General features: G+C 43.1%; 1 protein-coding gene across 2 annotated transcripts in view; it reads left to right on the top strand.

The window, feature by feature from the left end:
* Positions 1-19,825, top strand: part of UST (uronyl 2-sulfotransferase) — a gene marked incomplete at its 5' end in the record, with an annotated part of 258,937 nt that overhangs the window by 147,786 nt on the left and 91,326 nt on the right. For both annotated transcript variants that reach the window (XM_081093661.1, XM_081093662.1), the window contains 2 exons: positions 9,867-9,946; positions 19,012-19,165. In XM_081093661.1, the coding sequence (XP_080949787.1) occupies positions 9,867-9,946; positions 19,012-19,165 (234 nt within the window). The remainder of the gene's footprint in view (positions 1-9,866; positions 9,947-19,011; positions 19,166-19,825) is intronic.

Here is a 19,825-nt window from a genome sequence, read left to right on the forward strand (position 1 = left end):
ACACGTGGTTTACTATCAGGTTGAGACCACAATTATGGAAATTTCCACCCATGTCCACTTCTTTCTGGCAAAGCCTCACAAAGAAAGGGAATTTACAGTGGCCTTTATTTCTCTTTTTTCATGGGGACATTGGGACAGTTTTTAAGACAGTAACATAACCAACAGGACTTGCGATAAGCCAATATATTTAGTGTCTCCCATAATATAGAGATCAATATGTCCACTCCTTTGAAAACTTCCACTAAAGAGTCTCTGAGTATCTAGTCCAAAGAGTCAATCAACAATAAATATTTTGAGATTATCCCTTGAAGCTTCTATAGTAGGCTGTCAATAGAAAAATTATATTTGGTGACATTTAAGGATATCACATTTTATTAATGAGTTTAATAGGGCTATGTTCTCAGATTTCCTTTTCTGATTGAAGAGCAAATATGAGGAGGCTGGTCATGTCCTTTTCACTACCTGAAAGAAAGTGACTGTTCATTAATAGCCTACGTAGTTGCAATTTTATTATAATTATGAAATTTGGTTTTCCTTGGAGTACTTGAGTCTGCCTATCAGATTACACCTAAATATTGCTATGTGTGGAAAGTATGCCCAGTTCTCAGAAGCCTCATAAAACACAGCAGCTCAATTTCAGTTCCCACTGCTGATGAGATGCACACAATACAGCAAGGTAACTGAAATGTTAGACATTGAGATGTTCGGGAATGCCCTAGAAGAGAGAGCACAAAATATAACATTTAAATATACTGTGTGATGTTCACAAATCAACAAACCCACTTTGTTTCCTACGAGGAACCGTCTGGAGAAAGTAAAATACGGTTGCAACTGTCACGAGAAAGATTTAGATGAAAATTTAACAGTAATTGGATAAAGGTGTATAAATTGCTGCCTCTAGAGAAGGGTTAAAGACAAAGTCATCTTTGTCCTCTAAAATAGAAGTAAGCTCTCATCTGTTTGGAATGATTGGCTTGTCTGGAAGCCAGCGAGTAGACTAGACAATCTCTTAAGGTTCTTTCCAGCCCTGTGATTCTGTGATATATTTATACAACTTCTAGCATAGTCTCTATGTAGTGCAGTTAAACATTTCTGATTCCTGTGGTCAGTATGAACCAGAATATACTTCATTACGTAGTTACTCCAGATTCCTATTAAATTATAAGGCAAGTTTTAAAAACTCAAGGGAAAGGTAAAGATATGGTAGGAAAAGCAAATAAGCAATTTCGATGTAAAAGCAAACGATAGCGACAGTGGCCGCTGTGCAGCTCGCTGACCGGGCTGTGACACGCAGAGGGAGCCAGGATATGGCATGACAAGAAACCACGTTTGAAGGAGCTTAAGAATGTTTAAAGAAACTCTTTTCCTTATTATATGTATTCTTTTACTAAAGTTTCAAAGTGCATAAAACAAGCGGAGAAAAAATATTATTTTAACCTAATATATTCAAGAACTAATTTGTGGTATGAATAGCTCCTCTTCTTGATAATTTATTAAAGGAAAGGGTTGGGGGAGTGATTTAGGAGAGGAGTTAAAATTTTTAAAGTCAGTGGTTCTCAACATTAAACAGTAGAACTCTGAAAATGTGTTCCCATGGAAACATTGTTCTATGGAGTTAATAACACTTTACTTCAGGTGCAGAATAGACTGGCTCCTGTGGGCTGGCCCAGGACTCTATCCACCATGTAGAACATTGATTTTATGAGGAAATGTGTTCCAGGTTCCAAACTACTGACTTACAAATGAACTTTGGAATGCTATTCACTTATGAGACTTGAATTATCTATACCATTTCATTCATAGACATGGGCACCCCACTCTGGCCAGAGTCAAATTCATGCCCATGCATACATTTCTCACTATAGGGTAGCTGTCATCTCTCTCTGTCTCTCTGTCTCTCTGTCTCTCTCTCTCTCTCTTTCTTTCTCCTCCCCCTCTCTCTCCACTAAATTTTAAAAATGTACACAGTATTTAATAACATAAGACACTGAAGGGATTACTAAAAAGGAAAGGGAGCATGCAGACACCAAATGTTAGAATGCCTATAAAAATCCCATTACATCTGCCACAGAGACATAGAAATACCTTTGAAGTTACTATTTAAGAAAACTCCGCCCCAACAGAAAAGCAAGGACAGCTGCTGAAGGCCAAATGTCAGAACTTTCAGGGCATTGATGCAAACCATGGTGACATCATTTCATTTACGCTCTAAAACCAGGTTTCAATTTCTTGGGCTCGCTTAGATAATCTCATGGAATTGCATACACTTTGAAAGACATGGGGTGTGATTTCCAAAGGACTCATAACCATTTTTGTTAATGGTCTGATGCTATTTTTTAGAACATTGTTCTCAGGACAATGAAAGTCAACGTGTTGCAGGCATATCATAGACATAGGAATTCAAAATTATTGCATTCTTGTTGGAAAAGGGTTGATATAGGAGCCCAAAAGATCAAGGAAAAAATACTTTTACTCTCTTATTTATATTGAAGCTACTTAGGACTACAAAATTGGACACAGCATTTACTCCATGGTAATTGTTTTACTTCATTATTTTACTTAAGTCTTTTGGACCTAAAACCAGTGCGCAGGTATGAGAAAACTGAAACAATCAGATTGTCACTTTCAGAATGGAATAGGATAGGATAGGATAGGATAGGATAGGATAGGATAGGATAGGACAGGATGACTACCTGTGGCACCTACACTTGAACTTAGGCCCTCCTGAACCCAACAGCCCTTCTGAGGCAGTGGTTATCGTTCTAGCTGCACTGCAGAATCTCCAGCAAAGCCTTTGAAACATACAGTTGCAATGGCCGTTCCCCTGAAGTGTTTCCTGGTGGAGCCCAGAAAACGTCTTTTAAAAATAATAGTAAAGTACCACAGGAGATTCTGTAGTGCCGGCGGGGTTAAGAATCCCTGTCAAAACTATGACATTTTCCTAAGAGTGTTCTTGGGAGTCTTAGTCCCCTAAGACACCGAAAAATAAAAATAAAAGAAACTACCATGATTAAACAAATATGGGAATTGCTGGCCCTTTGTCCCCCTCTAGGAGATTCACAATGATTACTCACATTTTAAAGAATGGGGATTCTTTCCATTAAAACTTTGTTTAACTGGCTTTCACGTAGTGCTTCCCCATCTCCGTTGGCAGGACACTCTTTATAAGCTCTCCCGTGTGTGGCTCTCCTGTGCACCCCACAGCTGGAGATCATGTCTCCTGGGACTCTTTTAAGCAGCTATGAAGATGCTGAAAAGTATTTAAAGGGTGGAGGACACAGAGGGCCTCTGCGCCTCGTGTGCTCTAGATTGTTTTAGCCTCTTGGTCAAAAACAGAATTTCCTTACAGTGTCTTAAACTCCCCTTCCTCATTGCTCTCCTCCCTGCCAGTTCTCAATCTCACTGTGGCTGTAAAGCAGTGCAACTCTAAGAAACAAAACTCGCCTACAGAAACCACGGTTGATTTGGAAAAGGTCTAGAGACCACGGGGGTTCCTCCCAGGCCTCCCCAAGGCAGGGCCAGCCGGGCTTCCTTGAAAGGTAAAGGTTCACTCATTCATCCTGAAGCAGGTCACTTCGTTGTTTCTTCCTTCGTTTGGGCGTCTATTCATTGGGCACCTACCGTGAGCGCTGTCTATTGAGCCCCAGAGAGCACACCGGGTAGGTGTGCATCTTATTTCTAATCCTTTAAGCAGCATAATTAGGAAAGTATTACAACCCCATTTTATAGGAAGCAACAGATCTTCAAGAAGAATGTGGGAGAAGAAGGCTTGGAAGTGAAGTTGAGCGGCATCCTGAGAACTTCCAATGCTAGGCTGAGGAACTAGAACAGTATTTAGTAGGCAGTGGGAAACCATTAAAATATTATTCTTAAGCACAATGGATCGCAAAATCCTCTTGGGAGATAGGTTTCTAGGTCCTACTACAAAGTATTGAGTTAGACTCTTCACGGTGGAGCCTCGGTATCTTTGTGGGGGAGGGGAGAAACTCATGAGGGGATCCCCATTCACAATTCTGGTGAGCAAGCATTGCATAGAAAGTTCTAATTATTAGAAAGTTTTCCTTTTATTAAAGTGAATCTGCCATGAAGCAAGAAAAAGTCCTCTTTCACCCGAGAATCCCTCAAACCTCTGAAGACCTCACATGTCCCCAAGTTCTTATTGAGTGCTGTCTCCTCAGGAGCCTGCGCGCTTCTCCCAGGAACCTTACCCTTACTTGAGACCTTTTGGAAAAGTGTCCTTCAAATGACCCTCAGAGTTTCCTAACTTTAGAGTAGGAGGGACAGTGTCCACAGGCATCAGAGCTGCTCCCACTAAACCTTGGAATCAAACCAAAAAAATTAAGGGAGTCCATTTCCAGGTCATAGGGATGTGCTCACGCAGCTCTGCAAACAAGGTCTTATCTTGAAATCCTAGAGACAAAAGCTGAGTCTGTTAATGGAAACTTGGTTGAAAGCAAAGGAAAAAAAGTAGAAGCAACAAGGCCTGAAAAATTAAAAAAAAAAAAAATCCCCTCTCTTTGCAATTGTTGTGGGGAGATTGATTTTCTCTACTATTCAGACCCAGCTTCTTTGCCTTGCTCATGTCATTCCGCCCCCTGGTGGACATCTTCTCCACGCAGGCATTGCTTCTTGCACTGACTGCACAGCCCTGAAGGTGGGAAGACCATCCTGCCTCTGACCCAGAAGGGCTTCTCTATACAGGATGTAGAGAGAAAGGTAACCTGAGCCTATAGACATCCTTCCGGCCTCTGAGGTTAGAGGGCCACGGAGTTGTCCTCTGAGCTACTTCTTACTGGGCTTTGATGTGTTAAAAAGATGTCTTTTCTTTCATTTAAGATGTTTTGCAAAATTGTAGGACATCTAGATGTAGTTGTTCCCGAGGGACACAGAAATTCAGACCCGAGTAGGGTCATTACCATGAGGGCTGGCATTATTTCCTAAAGAAGTCAGGAGCAAAGTCTTCTACTAACTAGCTGTGTTTGCACATCTGCAGGTAAAGGTTTTCTGTTCTACCTTCCCAGCTAGATTGAAAGCAAAAGATTAGAAGCTGCTTCCTGGCATATCCACTGCATTATAAATTCTGTTTGATTCTCACCTTTTTGTTAAAACCTCAGTTCTATCTCATTCCCAGATGCACTACTTCCTTTAGACACATCCCATTACACTGTTATCTCTCTCTCTCTCTCTCTCTCTCATTAGCATTTTAAATTCATTCCTACTCTTTTTTTTAGTATATGTGCTGCCGAAGCGAGCACCATTCCTACTCTTAAGATAAAGTGTTTCCCACCTAGAACTTTTAAAAATATATCTCTGATAATATTAATGCTCTTATTTTTTTATTATTAATGCTTTCCCACCTATTATAATTTCATTTTAATTTTCAGCAAATCACATGCAAGGTAGAAAATTTATATTCCTACAAATCCTCTTTATTCTCCAGACTTATTTTGCTAACCAGTCCCTCCTTCCCATTTTAAGAGGTTATGTATGAATCAAGTAACAGTGGGAACAGTGAGTAAATTGCACATCAGTGATAAAGAACAGGACTTTTGGTGTCAGACAGACTTGAATTTGAATTCTGCTCCACTTTTTTCTAGCAACAAGACCGTACACCATCTAGGTAGCCTTTCTGTGCCTCAGTTTCTTAATCTGTAAATGCAGATAACAATGCTTAACTTGTGGAGGCATTTGAGAATAAAATGACAGCATATGTATAAAGAGCTTCTAGGTACAGTCGCTTCTAGATCCAGTGTGCAGCCCAGGAAATGGTAGTTTGCTGTTGTGTCCTAGATGCTGTAATAGTAAAACTTGTAGCCCCACTGGGGTAATGGATGCACCGGTTTGTCCAAGAAAGGCCAAACTCAAGGCCTGAGTGATAATTCTGTCTTCAGTGAACTGTACATCTCTTGACTCCAAAAATATTTTTCTAATGGGAGCATCTTTATTGCATTAACAATTAAGGGGTATATGTTCTGTGCCAATACCTAGGCTTGGTTTTCTGGGGGGACTACATCAGGCCTGACTACAGCCCTTAGGGAGCTTACAACTTGGTTCAAAGCTAGCACACAAACTCAACGATAGAAAAACAGAAAAAAGTTCATGTCTTGGGAAATCCTCAAAGTGCCGTGGGAAGTCAAGGAAGGCAATGCCATTTCTAGCCAAAGATGTTTAAAACCAAACCCCTTCCCCCTCACTTCTGCAGCCGGGTTTGTTTCTCCTGCAGCCTTTCCCATCTCCTCAAATGGGCACCATGTTCAGATCCAAGCCAGGACTCTGAGAAGGAAGCTCTTCGGCCACTGGCTCGCCTTCCCTTCGGCCACCAGCTGTATGCGAAGCTCAGCAGATCCTTCCTCCTAATATCCCTAAACCTCTCCATCCGCCTTCACTTCCAGTGGCCTCATTCAGTGGTTCTCAAACTGTTATGCCTTAGAATCTCCTGGAGGGCTTGTGAAAACACGTATCGATGGGCCCAAACCCCAGAGTTCCTTCTAATTCAGTAGGTCTGGGGTAGGGCCTGAGAATGTGCAGTTTTAATAAGTTTCCACTTGATGCCAATGCTGCTGCTCTGAGGACCACAGTAAGAAGTGCTGTCTTGGTTCATGACCTCATCATCTCCTGTTGGGATTATTGCCCACCTGGTCTTCCTAACTAAGCTTTCTTTCTCTTAACCTTACCTTTGTTCTTCACATTCTCCACCTTGACCTCAGATCTGGAAGAAAAAAGAAAATCCTTTCTAGCTGTGGATACCCCATTGGATAAAAGTCAAGATCCCTCATGTGATCTGTAGGGCCCTCAATTACCTGGTTCCTCCCTCCCTCTCTAGTCTTATCTGCTGGCTTACTGATCCCATGCCTGACCTCTGGCACATGGAAGTCCTGGTAGTTTTAATATCCCTATCATTTGTCCTTTGCTTCTGCTGTTCACTCTGTCTGCAATGCCAGGGGTCCCTTTCTTCACTTGCTAACTCCTGTGGGTCCTTGCAAACCATTCAGAAACACCTCGTTAGGGAAATATTACCTCTCCACCTTCAGGTAGGGATAGGTGCCTCATCTCTGTGCCTTCTACCCATGGTGGTTATCATGTGATGCTACCTGCCTGATAGTCCAACTGGCCCACATATCTGAGAACAAGAACAAAATATTTTATCTCTGTAGCCATGGACCCAAGCAGTACATTGCCTGACAGAGAGATGAAACTCAATGGATATTGAATGAGAGATCCAGAAAGTGTACTTTATGGAGGTGGTCATTTTAGTTTAATGTAAAGAGCAGTTAGGATTTGGACATGCAAAGAGAAGAGGCAGAATGTTCCAGAAAAGGAAGCTTGTGCCTATGGTCAAGCTCGGACATGTGTAAGGAAAGAATAAAGAGGGGTCTAGTTTGCCTGGCCAAAGGAGTGTTGTCTTGAGAGTCAGATAGCAAAGGTAAAATCAACGTAACTCAGCAAGGGATTGAATATGGAAATTCAGGAAAGACCCAGATCAAATGTGAGCATATAGAGAATACCATTGACCAGAAACGGACTCTTCAGAGATGAAATAAGCTATAAGGAGTAAAGATGGGTGAGGACCAAGAGTGCGGCTTGTGTCATGGTAGGTTTAGGGACACCATTAGGATGCATTCCACTGTCTTGTCTTTAAATGTCTTCCCACTGACCTTATTTACATGTTTTCATCTCTAGGGCCTAGGAATTGCCCAATAAGTGCTGAATGAATGAATGTATGCAGTGGAATCAGTAAATGAGCCAAGGAAAAGAAGGACAGGTAGCTTCTGTGATGATGTTAGGTAGTGCATTGCCACCCATGATGCCCCCCACGCAGATAGGACTCAGGCAAGAACAATGGTGGGAGGACCAAGAGGGGTAACTCAGGTGATAGGCAGCAGGGGTTCAGGAGACCATTACTTATCACTAGAAATGGGGCGAGTCTTATTATTTGTTTAAACAATCAAATGACACCTTGAACATTATGCCCTAAACCTGTGCTTGTGGAGCTTCCTAAGGAGCTTTATAATTTGCTGAGCAGTGACAGAATGTACGAGAGCTGAAGTGAGCTCTCACTTCACTGTACTAAGGCAATAAACGTGAACATTCATACCTTTATGCTATGTTTGAAGATATGTCTAGAAAGAGTTATGCATTGTCACTGCTAATCAATTTTTCCTTGTGAACTAGACAGCTTTATGACTATTGTGACACAGTTCTCAGAATCTAACCACACATTGTTCTTCCATTAAGTATAACGCGTTGACATGTGTTTAGAGAATATAATGTAATGTTGAATATATGAAAGAATTGGTTTTTCTTATAACCTGTTTTTCCAGTCTTCTTGTTAATACTAGAGGGATTTCTCATATTGCTTTTGTGTGTGCAGAGAAATACCTGAATAAAAATAGTCGAGAGATTAAGGCATTAAGTGGTGTTTGTATTAAACACACACACAGTAAAGAGTGATGCTTCTAAGCAGACATCCTCAGGGACATTTGGTTGTGCTTCTAAATCAATAATTCTATTGGTTGATCCATCAAAAATTAAAATCTGCAATGTGACTAAGCAAGAAGTTTTATTACCAAAAACAAGCACCAAGGGCATGTGGAGGGGGGCGGAAGGGTGAGAGGGTAAACAGTAAAGAGCCAGATTTCAATTTCCTTTTATGCCCAAGCCTAGCCCATGTCTGCCACTGACAAACAAAAGCACAGGGTTTTGAAATGGCAAGTCATTTACTTTAAAATTCAATTTCATATCTTCAAACAACCATTGTGAGTATGAATATCTAATAAAAGGATCAGACGTTGGCATCAGAGTGTAGCATCTATAAAGCATGTACTAGTTGGAGTTAATTTATTTAACAGATATTTACTGAGCGTTGTATGTGTGTCACTATGCACTAGACAGGAGGCACCAAGGCAAGACCAGGCTCTCTCTCCTGCTTGAGACACGTGGAGTTCCAAGCTCTGGTTTTATTGTTGTTGCTGCTGCCGCGCTTACCATGTGAATGCCCGTTTTTCTTTCCAGTTTTCAACTTGAACTAATTCATAAAATATGAAATGCTGGACTTGTGATGTACTTCCAGAGTAGCCATTTTCAATGTGCCTCTTAAAAATTCCACAGTGTGTCAGTTTTGATGGAGCCAATTAGGAAATCTAAGGAAAGTAGAATTTAGGAAGCCAGGGAGTCATAAGAATGCTTGGAATTTCTAAGAGATTTTACTGAATGTTTTCTGTATCGTGACATGTTCCAGAAGACCATAAATGTTAGTTTATATGAATATAAACTATGTCTTGCCTTGCCGATAATGGTAAATAAATAATTCAGATGACCACCCACCAGAACCCAAGACGTTGGGGGGTTTTGTGTGTTTCCTATGAAATATTGGCTTTACTGTAAATGTTTATACTCAGAGAGAAAAAACAATGATGCATTGTCTCATTTTACTCCCACTTTTAAATTCTGCAAAATGATTTTCAAATATTTCTGCATCTCCCAGTAATATCCTTATAGAAATATAGCATAATGATTAACCTCTTGTCTTGGTGTGAGTTTAATGGAAGGAATTAAAGGCATTTTTCTTATTTGCATTTTTGAACAGCAATACACTGACTTCTCCAGTTAAAATTAATTATTATGTCACATTGTTTTCATGGTAGCAATCAACTAAATTAAATACAGGACTATAAATCTGGACAGCACTGTTTTATTCAGTAAGAAGCCATAAGTCAAGTTCATAAATGTTGCACAAAACACAGCTGTTTGGCTCTGGTCCAGGAGGTAGTAAGGGAGGATGAAAGGAGTTGGGGAGATAACCTTTAGCTTAATATGGCTTGGAAAATTAGATCCTATATATGCTAATTTTGTACTTTTTTTAATAGATGGAACTGATTAAAAATATAAGTACTGCCGAACAGCCCTATTTATTTACTCGACATGTTCATTTCCTCAACTTCTCAAGGTAAGATATTTTCCCGTTTAATGGTTTTCTTTTCCATTTATTTTCAGGACTTAGACTCCTTCTAACAAACAATTACTTAAAAATCTACCTTCATTTCCAAGGTGGTGTAATCGCCTTTGAAAAGCCTTTTTCAATCCTGTTATTTTTGCTGTGAAGGGGTCAAAAATTTGAAATATTTGGACAAAAGCTTCATTTCTTTCTAGAATACTAATCTCAAATCTTATGAAAAGTTGAAATTATTTTTAATGAGAAGCCATTTTACCTGATAGTTCTTTTTTTTAAAAAAAAAAATCAGATTTTGTACTAAAAGAAATAACTTGGGAAGTAAGACATGGGTATTTTATTTTATTTTTAAAAAAATATTTTTATTGATTTCAGAGGAAGGGAGAAGGAGAGAGAGCTAAAAACATCAATGATGAAAGAGACTTATTGATCGGTTGCCTCCTGCATGCCCCCTACTGGGGATCGAGCCCGCAACCTGTGCATGTGCCCTTGACCAGAATCGAACCCGGGACCCTTCAGCCCAAAGGCTGATGCTCTATTCACTGAGCCAAACCAACTAGGGCAAGACACAAGTATTTTAACAGAAATATTTCATTGCACATTTTTGTACAACTTGAACCCACACAGGACTCTGGAAATGACATAGTGGTGAAGTGCCTGCCTGTTTAATACTCACCTGACTGGTCTAAGCCTTGCATGTTTGATGCTGACGGGGTATTTTAGGAATCTGTTTTTTCTTAGGCTGCAGGGACTTTCTGATAATAATGTAAAATTTTCAAATTTAAGTTTTTAGACCCTTGATTTGTGAAGTTGTTAATTGTGAGTTCTGGGCATTCTCCTACTCAGGGATTCATTTGCATGGGTTCCCTTGTCAATGGGCTTTGCTATGAATGGGAAGTCCTTAGATTCTTCCTCTCCTCTCGTTGGCCCATGTCTGAGCTCACAGCTGTACCCCTGGCCTAGCACTAGGTCCAGAGTCAGATCCACTGACCAGCCCGGGACCCTGGGCCTCCCTCATCAACCAACTCACTGTTATTCCCATAGGGATACTAGCACCTCACAAGTCCATAGAAAGCACTGGATTGTCCTACTGGCTTGTGCTGGCCTAATGGACCCTGAGGGCCAGGCACCGAGGGAGGCCCTGAGTGTTCCCAGCTCTGTGGGCCACAGGATGCCTATCAACCTAAGGGGGTGGAAGAAGATTTTAGCCTTCAAAGGACTTCCCTGCCTTGCCCCAGGCCCAGTGCAAATGAAGTGCAAACAGAATGAGATTCAGCAAAGCAAGTTATTAAGCAGCAAAGAGGAGTTTGCTGCCTTATCTTTGAAAGCAAGCGTCCCCTGAGGTTTCCAGCCTGCTTGCTAACCAAGGTTCCTGCGACAGGGAAGAGGTGACTAGGACACCTGCACATTATCCTCAGCGGCCCAGGGCCATGCACCAGGAGAGCTGGTCCCCAACCACATCTATAAACTTGCTTGCTACTGGATTGTCTTGAGTCTGTGCCCTGCCTCTCACTTCCAGTCCGCCAAGAACATATAATTCAACATAATTAGATAAGGGGGACTTGTTAGCTATTTTAGGCATTGCCTTTTATGACTTGTACAGCGGCGAGCTCGGCCCCTCTGACCCTTACTCTTCTCATGAGCTTCCTTCTGCGTCACCCCGGATGCCCTCCAACTTGATTCATTTCACTGTTGCTTCAGGGTCAGATCTTTACAACCAAAACAAATTGCAGTGCAGCAAGTCTTAATAATGAGCTCAGGACAGTGAAAACTCTAATGACAAGCCAAGCCCATATCTTAATGGGAGCCCCAGAGCTGGGCCCAGGGCGATGACTGTATTATATCCTGGCCCCTAATGTCGAAAACCTGTTCAGGAGTTTAATCTTGATTAAATTAATTCAGAAAGAAAGAAAAAAGATAAATACCTTTAGAAGACCCCACATCTGCAGCAGACAGTGCTGGTCTGGGTGTTAGACCTTCTCACTGACCATGATTCTGGGCGAGCAGTTTAACCTCTTGGGGGGGGTCTCTGTTTTTCTATCTGTAAAGTAGGGCAGTTCCTGCCACTACCACCTTACAGGGATGCCCTAAGCACATGAAGGAAAGCCTTTCAGGTTCTCTGGAAAGAAAAACATTCTATGTAGTCAAAGTGGCTTTGAAAGGCATCTCAGCAGGAGTCTGGCCATGGGTTGACTCCTGCTGTGGGTAGCCTCCTGGTGTCTCTATCTAATGCTTTGAGGGCGGGGCCCTGCTCCTGCTGGTGACTCCTCCATTCCATTTAGTTCAATTAAACACATGTTTATTGAGGACCCCCGGTCCCCTGTACACTGCCCTAGGACTGGGGCGTCTGCAGGGAATGAGAAACATGGTCCTTGCCTTCAGGTAACTGTAAACTCTTCCATTAATGAAGAAGTGACAACAAAGTGTGATGAACTGGAAGAGAAAATCACAGGGTCTCCTCCAGAGGAAGTGGGAGGCAGGACCCTCCACCCTGAAAAGCAAGACTGGAGGGCATTGCGAGCAGGAGCCATTGCTGCTGGGATGTGAGGGATGGGCCAGCTTTGGACAGATTGAAGGGGAAGACATTGACGGCACAGGAACCAGCATGAGCAAAAGCAGGACAAACAAAGGGATGGAGAGCACCCAGCGAATGGGATCTGCAGTGCATGGCAGCCCAGCTGTAAGCAGGCAAAGGCAGAGACCGAGCTGACCAGCTCTGCTCCTTTAATAAGTTCATACTAACTGCGGGAGCAGCCTCACCCCTCTTCCCAGCCACATGCACAGGGCCAGGGCCTTAGGTGCAAGATCTCTAGAAACGGGTAGAATGACAAATTGAACTTTCATTCTTTATAAGACGATGTTCTACTCACAGAACATGGGAAGTTAAAAATCACCTTTTTCTTTTTCAAGGGAATAGATTTATTTCAGGAAAATGTCTCAGGTATAAATGGGCAAAGTGTGGGCATACAAAAAGAAGTGCCCCAAAATATACAATTTGAGAGAAACAACGAAGTTGGGGCTTGTTAAGAGGGCTTCCATGTGTTTTTAAAGTGCGTTTTATATTTTGAATTGTAAGGCGTAGAGATAATTGACCGCTCCTAATAAACCTGCCCTGATCATTGCTGACAGGCATGTGGCTGGCTTGTTTCAAGATAATGAGGTTATTAAGAGAAGAATCTATACTGCCACCCAATATTCTTTGTTGATGTTTTATTTCTAATCTTCCTTACATTCTTAATGTGTCACAAGGTACTTGCTGGTGAGCAGAATGTAAGAATCAAAGTCTGGCCTCTCTCCCCACACATTCTTTTGCACCAGAATTTCCTGAACTTCTGAAGGGTATGGCATTATATCAAAATGAATTGCTCCTTAATTCTCTGCACCGCCCCCCATTAATAGGTCATTGTTACCTTGAAGTTTAGACACTCTGGGAAATGTTATCCTGTGAGCTTCTGGCTATTCAATAGCTGACTTATTTCATTTATTCATCATCTAGGTGCCCTTCTGTATCCCTCCTTTGTCCTTGCTTTAGAGCTAGAAGGAACCATTTCACCATATCCAGTTTTATTAATTCAACCATGGAAAACAACAGTATCGGGCTGGTCTAGTGTTTTTGTGGTTACGTTGGGGAAGCTTTCCTGCCAGAGGCGAGATGAACACAAGCACACAGAAACTTCAGCCTTTGGTATGGACTGGGGGAGTCTCCCGCGGCAGTGCTCTCTCACACATGGCCAAGTGTTTTCCACCCGGACTAGCTTGGGAATGGAGTCCAAATCACCTTGGTCTAAGAGATACAACTCTTTTCCATGATGGTTAAGGAGGAGTTTTAATATCTGCATACTATGGTTTCATGTGTCTGTCCCCAGTTATCGAAGTAACTTCAAGAACTGTAATATTTGAAAAGGTTTAACTTTCCAACATCAACAGCATGGCTTTAAGTTTGTCTTAGATGGACACGCTGGAAAAAATGTGACAGGCAACTCAATTTGTCTTCCTCCTTCCCCTACTTTTTGTTTGTTTCTTAAACTTTGGGAGGGGGGGCGGGCGGGGGAGGCAGTAATTCTTTTTTCAATTCACAATTCCCCTCATCCCCCAACTTGGGTCCTGCAAGGACAACGTTGTGAAGTTCTGTGTCAGAGCTCAGTACTATCAGAATAGTCCTAGTGAATGACAGGCGATATCAATATGCTAAATAATTTCAAACTACCGCCTCTCTGAAGCTTTCTTATGTCCTTCCTTTCTCACCCTGCTTTGTTTCCATTTCTGTTTCATCTTTTGTCTCAGATGATGGCTCCAATACCAACACTAACTTACAAAAGCAAAACATTTAAAACGAAATCAATCACTAGAGAAGCTGGCAGGGTGCACTGTGCAAGGGGAGGCCTTTTAGACACTCCGTCTCTTCCCTTCAAGGGAAGTCTTATTACTGACGTGAACAAAGCCTGCCCTCTGATGGCATTATTTAACAAAACAAATCTGATCTTGCTAAGTTAATTCTCTAACGCAGTCGGGTTTCCACATCTTATTTCTAAACGTTGACTTTGTTTTTACTCTCATTAGCGAAGTGATCCTTTTAAATGCTGTGCCCTGCGGCTCTCTTTTGTAGTGGTCACCGGACGTCGAAGACAAAGGTAGTGACCACTTTTTTTACCTACTTCAGCAGAGCCCAGAAGTTTGATTTGAAAATGAGAGATTTCTCTCAGTTTATCCCATTTCAACACAGCGGAACTGATCTTCCTAAAATGGCCGTCTCTTCCTCACTCTTCCCTTCTCACCCTGAGTGAGTGTACCCTGCGGCTACCTGAGGGTTAGCATAACCCGGACTTGCCCTGAGCTCACTTCCCTGTGCGTGGGAAGGACCTTACTCCTGGTCATCTGTTTACATTCTGTCTTATCAAGCCATCTTCCTCTCTGAGCAAGAACCCCAACTCCAGTGGCTCAACTGCCCCCATTTCACCCTGTTTGTCTCCACTTCCTACTAAATAAATGTTCCCTAGCCAGGGAGCAGAGTGGCTGAGTCTCTTCTGATTGTGTTTTGTGATGGGAGGCCCTAAACGGGACAGCTAAGATCAAGTGTCCACTTATTAGGATTGTGAGGGTGGAGGGTGGACTTCCTACCCCATGAGTGGTCCATTACTGGCCTTAGCTTCTAGCAAAGGACCATTCAATAACCACCGCTACTGGCCCCACACCCCAGGCAGCTCCTCATCTGCCCCCAATCATCTGCTTTCCCAGGAGGGCTTTTCTCTCACTTCAGAGTGTCTCGTCCCTCATTACAAAGATCAAAGCTGTGGACTGCCAGCCTCACTGTTTTCATCTTTTATTGTGGGTAACAGGACAAGGATAACTTCAACTTTCAGGCCAGAAGTTACAAAGAAGATAGACTTTGGGTGGAATGGTGGTAACCAGGGGCTAGGAGTAGGGGGGAAAGAGACTTATTGTTTAATGGGCACAGAGTTTCTGCTTGGGATCATCAGAACCTTCTAGACATGTGTGTCGGTAAAAGTGTCCCTAAAATTCTTACCCAGGTGCTTTGTGTAGCTCATCAAAAAGGTGACGAATGTGGGCAAAAAGGTGGTCGATTGCGGTAGCAGAGGGGGAAGAAAATGTTCACAATGAGATATTTAAAAATGCATGAAAAAAAATGAGAACCATGCAGTTATTATTCCTAGAGATTTATATGCTGCTTTGGATCTTTGTGTTCTCATCAAGAGAAGAAAAATAGAAATAATATGATAAATCTGCAGAGGACCAGAATGAGACCCACAATAGTGATTAAAGTGTTGGTGAATATGACCTATATACAAATAAATGCCAAAGAAATGGGAAATCCCTACTATTTTAGGATAACTTAAAAGAGAACTTCAAATATGCAGTCATTGTTGTGGCAACCAAGGGACAAGAGGGTGTGTTGTTAAGTGAAAAACAGAATTATGGCCTGATTCTACTCTCTCCTGTTCACACAACCCTGTCATGAGCTGTGGTCACCACAGTATTTTACAGCTCAATAAAGACCAAATTAGAGCAAACACTAAAGGAATTTAAACACACACACACACACACACACACACACATTAAAGGAATTAAAATTGAAGCTGAAAAGTCTAAAAGTTGTAAAAGCCCAGGAAGAGAAGCTAATCCTTTGTGTGGACTGGATCAAACAAAAGGAAGTTGCCACAAAAGGAAGATTAGGAATCTGGGGTGCGTGTAACAAAGACTCCTCGACTGTGGGGTGGACCGATAGGATGGACTTTGCAGGGAGGCTGTGGAATCTGCTCTCGGGGGATTGAACAATAGGGCCATGGGAAGTGGGGGCGGGGCGTACACAGCATCTTCCTCTAGAATGGAATCAGCAGCAGGCAGTAGGTTCAGTGACTCAGAGACACTTTAAGGGTGACCAGGATTTCTGACCAGAATCTTTAAATTACTGAGAGGCGAAACTGACCCTGAGAGAGAATGGAATGAGGGTGAGACATTTCTTTCTCTCCCTGGCCTCTTTTGTATTACCGACATGCCCCTTCTGATTTCGGCAGTTTGGGAGGGAGCCATGTGTCCTGGAAAAAGGATGAGAGTTGGCAGGCTGAAACTATTATCACTGTCATTTTCTGGGAAGGAGGGTATATATCAGACACCTCTCTTGCAGAAATCGCAAGAGAGAGGCTATTATATTATCTGATACTTGACAATAAATTCTTGAACTGCCTACAACTTCTGTTTTGGACAGTTCCCCTGGAATCTTTGCATTGGGTTACAACATGCAAACAGGAGCAAGTCACCCATGCTCAAAGCCTTGTCAATCCTCACATCTGTAGCTTTCAAGAGAGGTTGGCTGTGGACAGACCAAGGACCATCTCATAGTGGGAAGCTGGGATGAAGTTCCATGACTGGACACGTCTGCTAATTAGTCATTCTTCACATGACATAGAAGTACAGTTGAGGTTTTAAAGCATGATACAATTTCGAGGGCTTAGTTGCATTCACATCTAATGTTCATGCTTTGTCTTCCTAAGCCCTAGAATTATTACTTTAGCTGCTATTTATCATAGATATAAACACGATTTCATTTAGAAGAGGAAGATGCATCTCTAGGATGATGATGGTTAGCTGGTGATTGGCACAGCTGACTTCTGGGACTAGTTAGCTGTGGTTCAGGTAGCATGAACGTTATCTTGTGCACATAAGGGGACTGACAGATTTCCTGTTGGCACAGCTCACCTTACTCATGAGCAGCAAGTTTTCCAATATGCTGTATTCAAGGTTCCTGAATACCATTCCCATGTCCCGGTGCCTGAGATTCCACCACTGGAGTCATTTCTTTATCTTTGTTTATATTCTTGTCTCTGAAAATTCTCTTGAAAGATGCAGAGAAGCTGAGGACAACATTGTGTGAATAAATACGCAAACAGGATTGGTGCTGTGTGTCAGCTTTCCTCTTACAACTGAGCCCTGTGACATGCAAACTTAGAAGCCTGCATGCAGGCATTCGTTTCTTCATGGTTGAGCACCTACTGTGTGCCATGTACTATACTCAGTGACATCGTTCCTGGCTCCAGGAGGTCCACCGTCTGACGCGAGAGGCAGATGTACACACAGCGTGCTAGAAGCAGGGCTTGGAGGCAGAAGATAAGATGGACACTGGGACACAGTTAATTGCTGAAGGATGTGACTGGGATTCTGGGCTGGTTTTGAAAGGCGAAGAGTCTGCCAACTGGGTAGAGGTGGGAGCAGGTTACATCAGTTTGTGTTCTTGGAGCTCTTTCTGACCCCTGACAGAGTGTCTAGGCATCCTCATCAGAAGGTCACAGGGTCACAGGGCGAGAGAAGCCTGTGGGTCCCTCAGGAGGTCCCCAGGGCAAGACCTCTGTCCAGAGCCTGGAGTGTTCTGTCTAGGCTGCTCATGTCACGGCTTGCAGGCTGTTCAAAGAGAAAGGAGAGGGACCTTACGAAAAATTTAGCCAACCTCGTCATTTTGTCTTGGGAAGGCCTAGCTCTTGGGCCAGCAGTCAAATCATTTGTCTAATTCAGTTCCTTTGTGGGAGGAATTTAAAAGGAATGCCTATATATTTGCTGTATTTTTATCTACAAACCTTTGCCATCACTTGAGGATAACGATGCTGATTTTTGTTGTGTACCTGAGATTCCTCCCATTTACATGTACCAATTCCAGCATCCTCTGTCCATGGTTTGGAATACAGAGTTTGGAGCCAGACCACCCAGGTTCATATCCTGGCCCAGTGACTCACCCGCTCCCTGCCTCAGTTCCCCCAAATGAAGGCAGGGATAATTATGGTTCCTACTCTATTGTGATGTTGTGAGGCTGCAGTGAGCCGGACAAATAAAGTATTCATAAGGTAAATGGTGAACGTATAAGAAATGTTGACTCCCTGATCCACATTCGGCAGAGCACCTCGCCTGAGGCCATCTAAATTAGAATGTAGGGTATGTCCTGTTGACCTGCAAGATGATCGGAATGCAGCAGTCAGTTCAAACACCCACTGAGGCCTAGCCAGGTGCCTGTGGGTCTGCGCCTGACCTTGGGAATGCAAACTCCAGTACAGCCTGGTCCGCTCCTCAGACCTACAACCTAGTAAGAGAGCTGACAAATGAGGTCATTTTTATGAACAGTCCCAGCAGCCTTCCCACAGGTCCCCGGACAGGCTCTTTCTACACGATGATAAAGTGCCTGTCGGGAAACTGCTTGCTGATTGCATTGTTCACTGGTACCTTAGCACATGGTCTGATGATAGCCTGTTAACCTAGAGCAGTGGTTCTAACCTTCTGGCCCTTTAAATAGAGTTCCTCATGTTGTGACCCAACCATAAAATTATTTCCGTTGCTACTTCATAACTGTAATGTTGCTACTGTTATGAATCATCATGTAAATATCTGATATACAGGATGGTCTTAGGCGACCCCTGTGAAAGGGTCGTTCGACCGCCAATGGGGTCGCGACCCACAGGTTGAGAACCGCTGACCTAGAGGGAGACGGTGTCTGTCTCAGTGGTTCCTTTCCCTCCAGAAGTGACGGGTTGTAACCGGCTCCGTGTTCATGTGCTTGTTAGGTTTGGAGGAGACCAGCCTGTCTACATCAACATCATCAGAGACCCCGTCAACCGGTTTCTGTCTAACTACTTCTTCCGTCGATTTGGAGACTGGAGAGGGGAGCAGAATCACATGATCCGCACGCCCAGCATGCGGCAGGAGGAGCGCTACCTGGTGAGTTCTGTTGCGGCCAAGAGGTGGTTGCCCCCTTGCCCTGGGAGCAGCTCCTGGGGCTGGGTAGCTCTCCCTGCCTGCCCATGGCATCCCCATGGCACCTCCACCGAGCCTATGTGGTGAGGGCTCTTCCTTGGGGAGGACGTTTTTGCCAGTGAAAAACTGGTCCGGATGACCCAGATCATAATGAACTCTTTCCAATGACTTTCCAGTCTTGCTGTCCTCGGCTTGATGTTAGCACTGGAATTTAGTCCCAGAGCAGAAATGATCTTTCCCTGTGGGCATCGCTCTCTGAGGGTCGCGAAGCATGTTCTCAGACCTTATCCCATTCAGTTCCCATGGCAATCCTAGGAGGGAGGGGTGCTTTCAGGCGAGGACTCTGATGTTCCACGAAGATGTGGTACTTGCCCAAGTTGGGGCCCCCCGGTAAGGGGCACAGCTGTAACTGACTGTCTCTGGGTCCTCTTGACTTGAAGGCCAGGGTTCTTTGCTCCACAGCACAACAAAATCAGGCCACCTCTGCACAAATGGCGTGCCTTTTCTGCACTGTGTTTCAGGATGCTCAGCTCCAGAGAAATGTGGGTTTTGACCTCAGTCATTATTTCCAGGATGCTGCGTTGGAAACAAAAATAGAGGGAAGACTTCTGTATCTTCCTTTCC

The sequence above is a fragment of the Myotis nattereri genome (genome assembly GCF_964212035.1).
Source record: "Myotis nattereri genome assembly, chromosome: 6".
Lineage (NCBI taxonomy): Eukaryota > Metazoa > Chordata > Mammalia > Chiroptera > Vespertilionidae > Myotis > Myotis nattereri.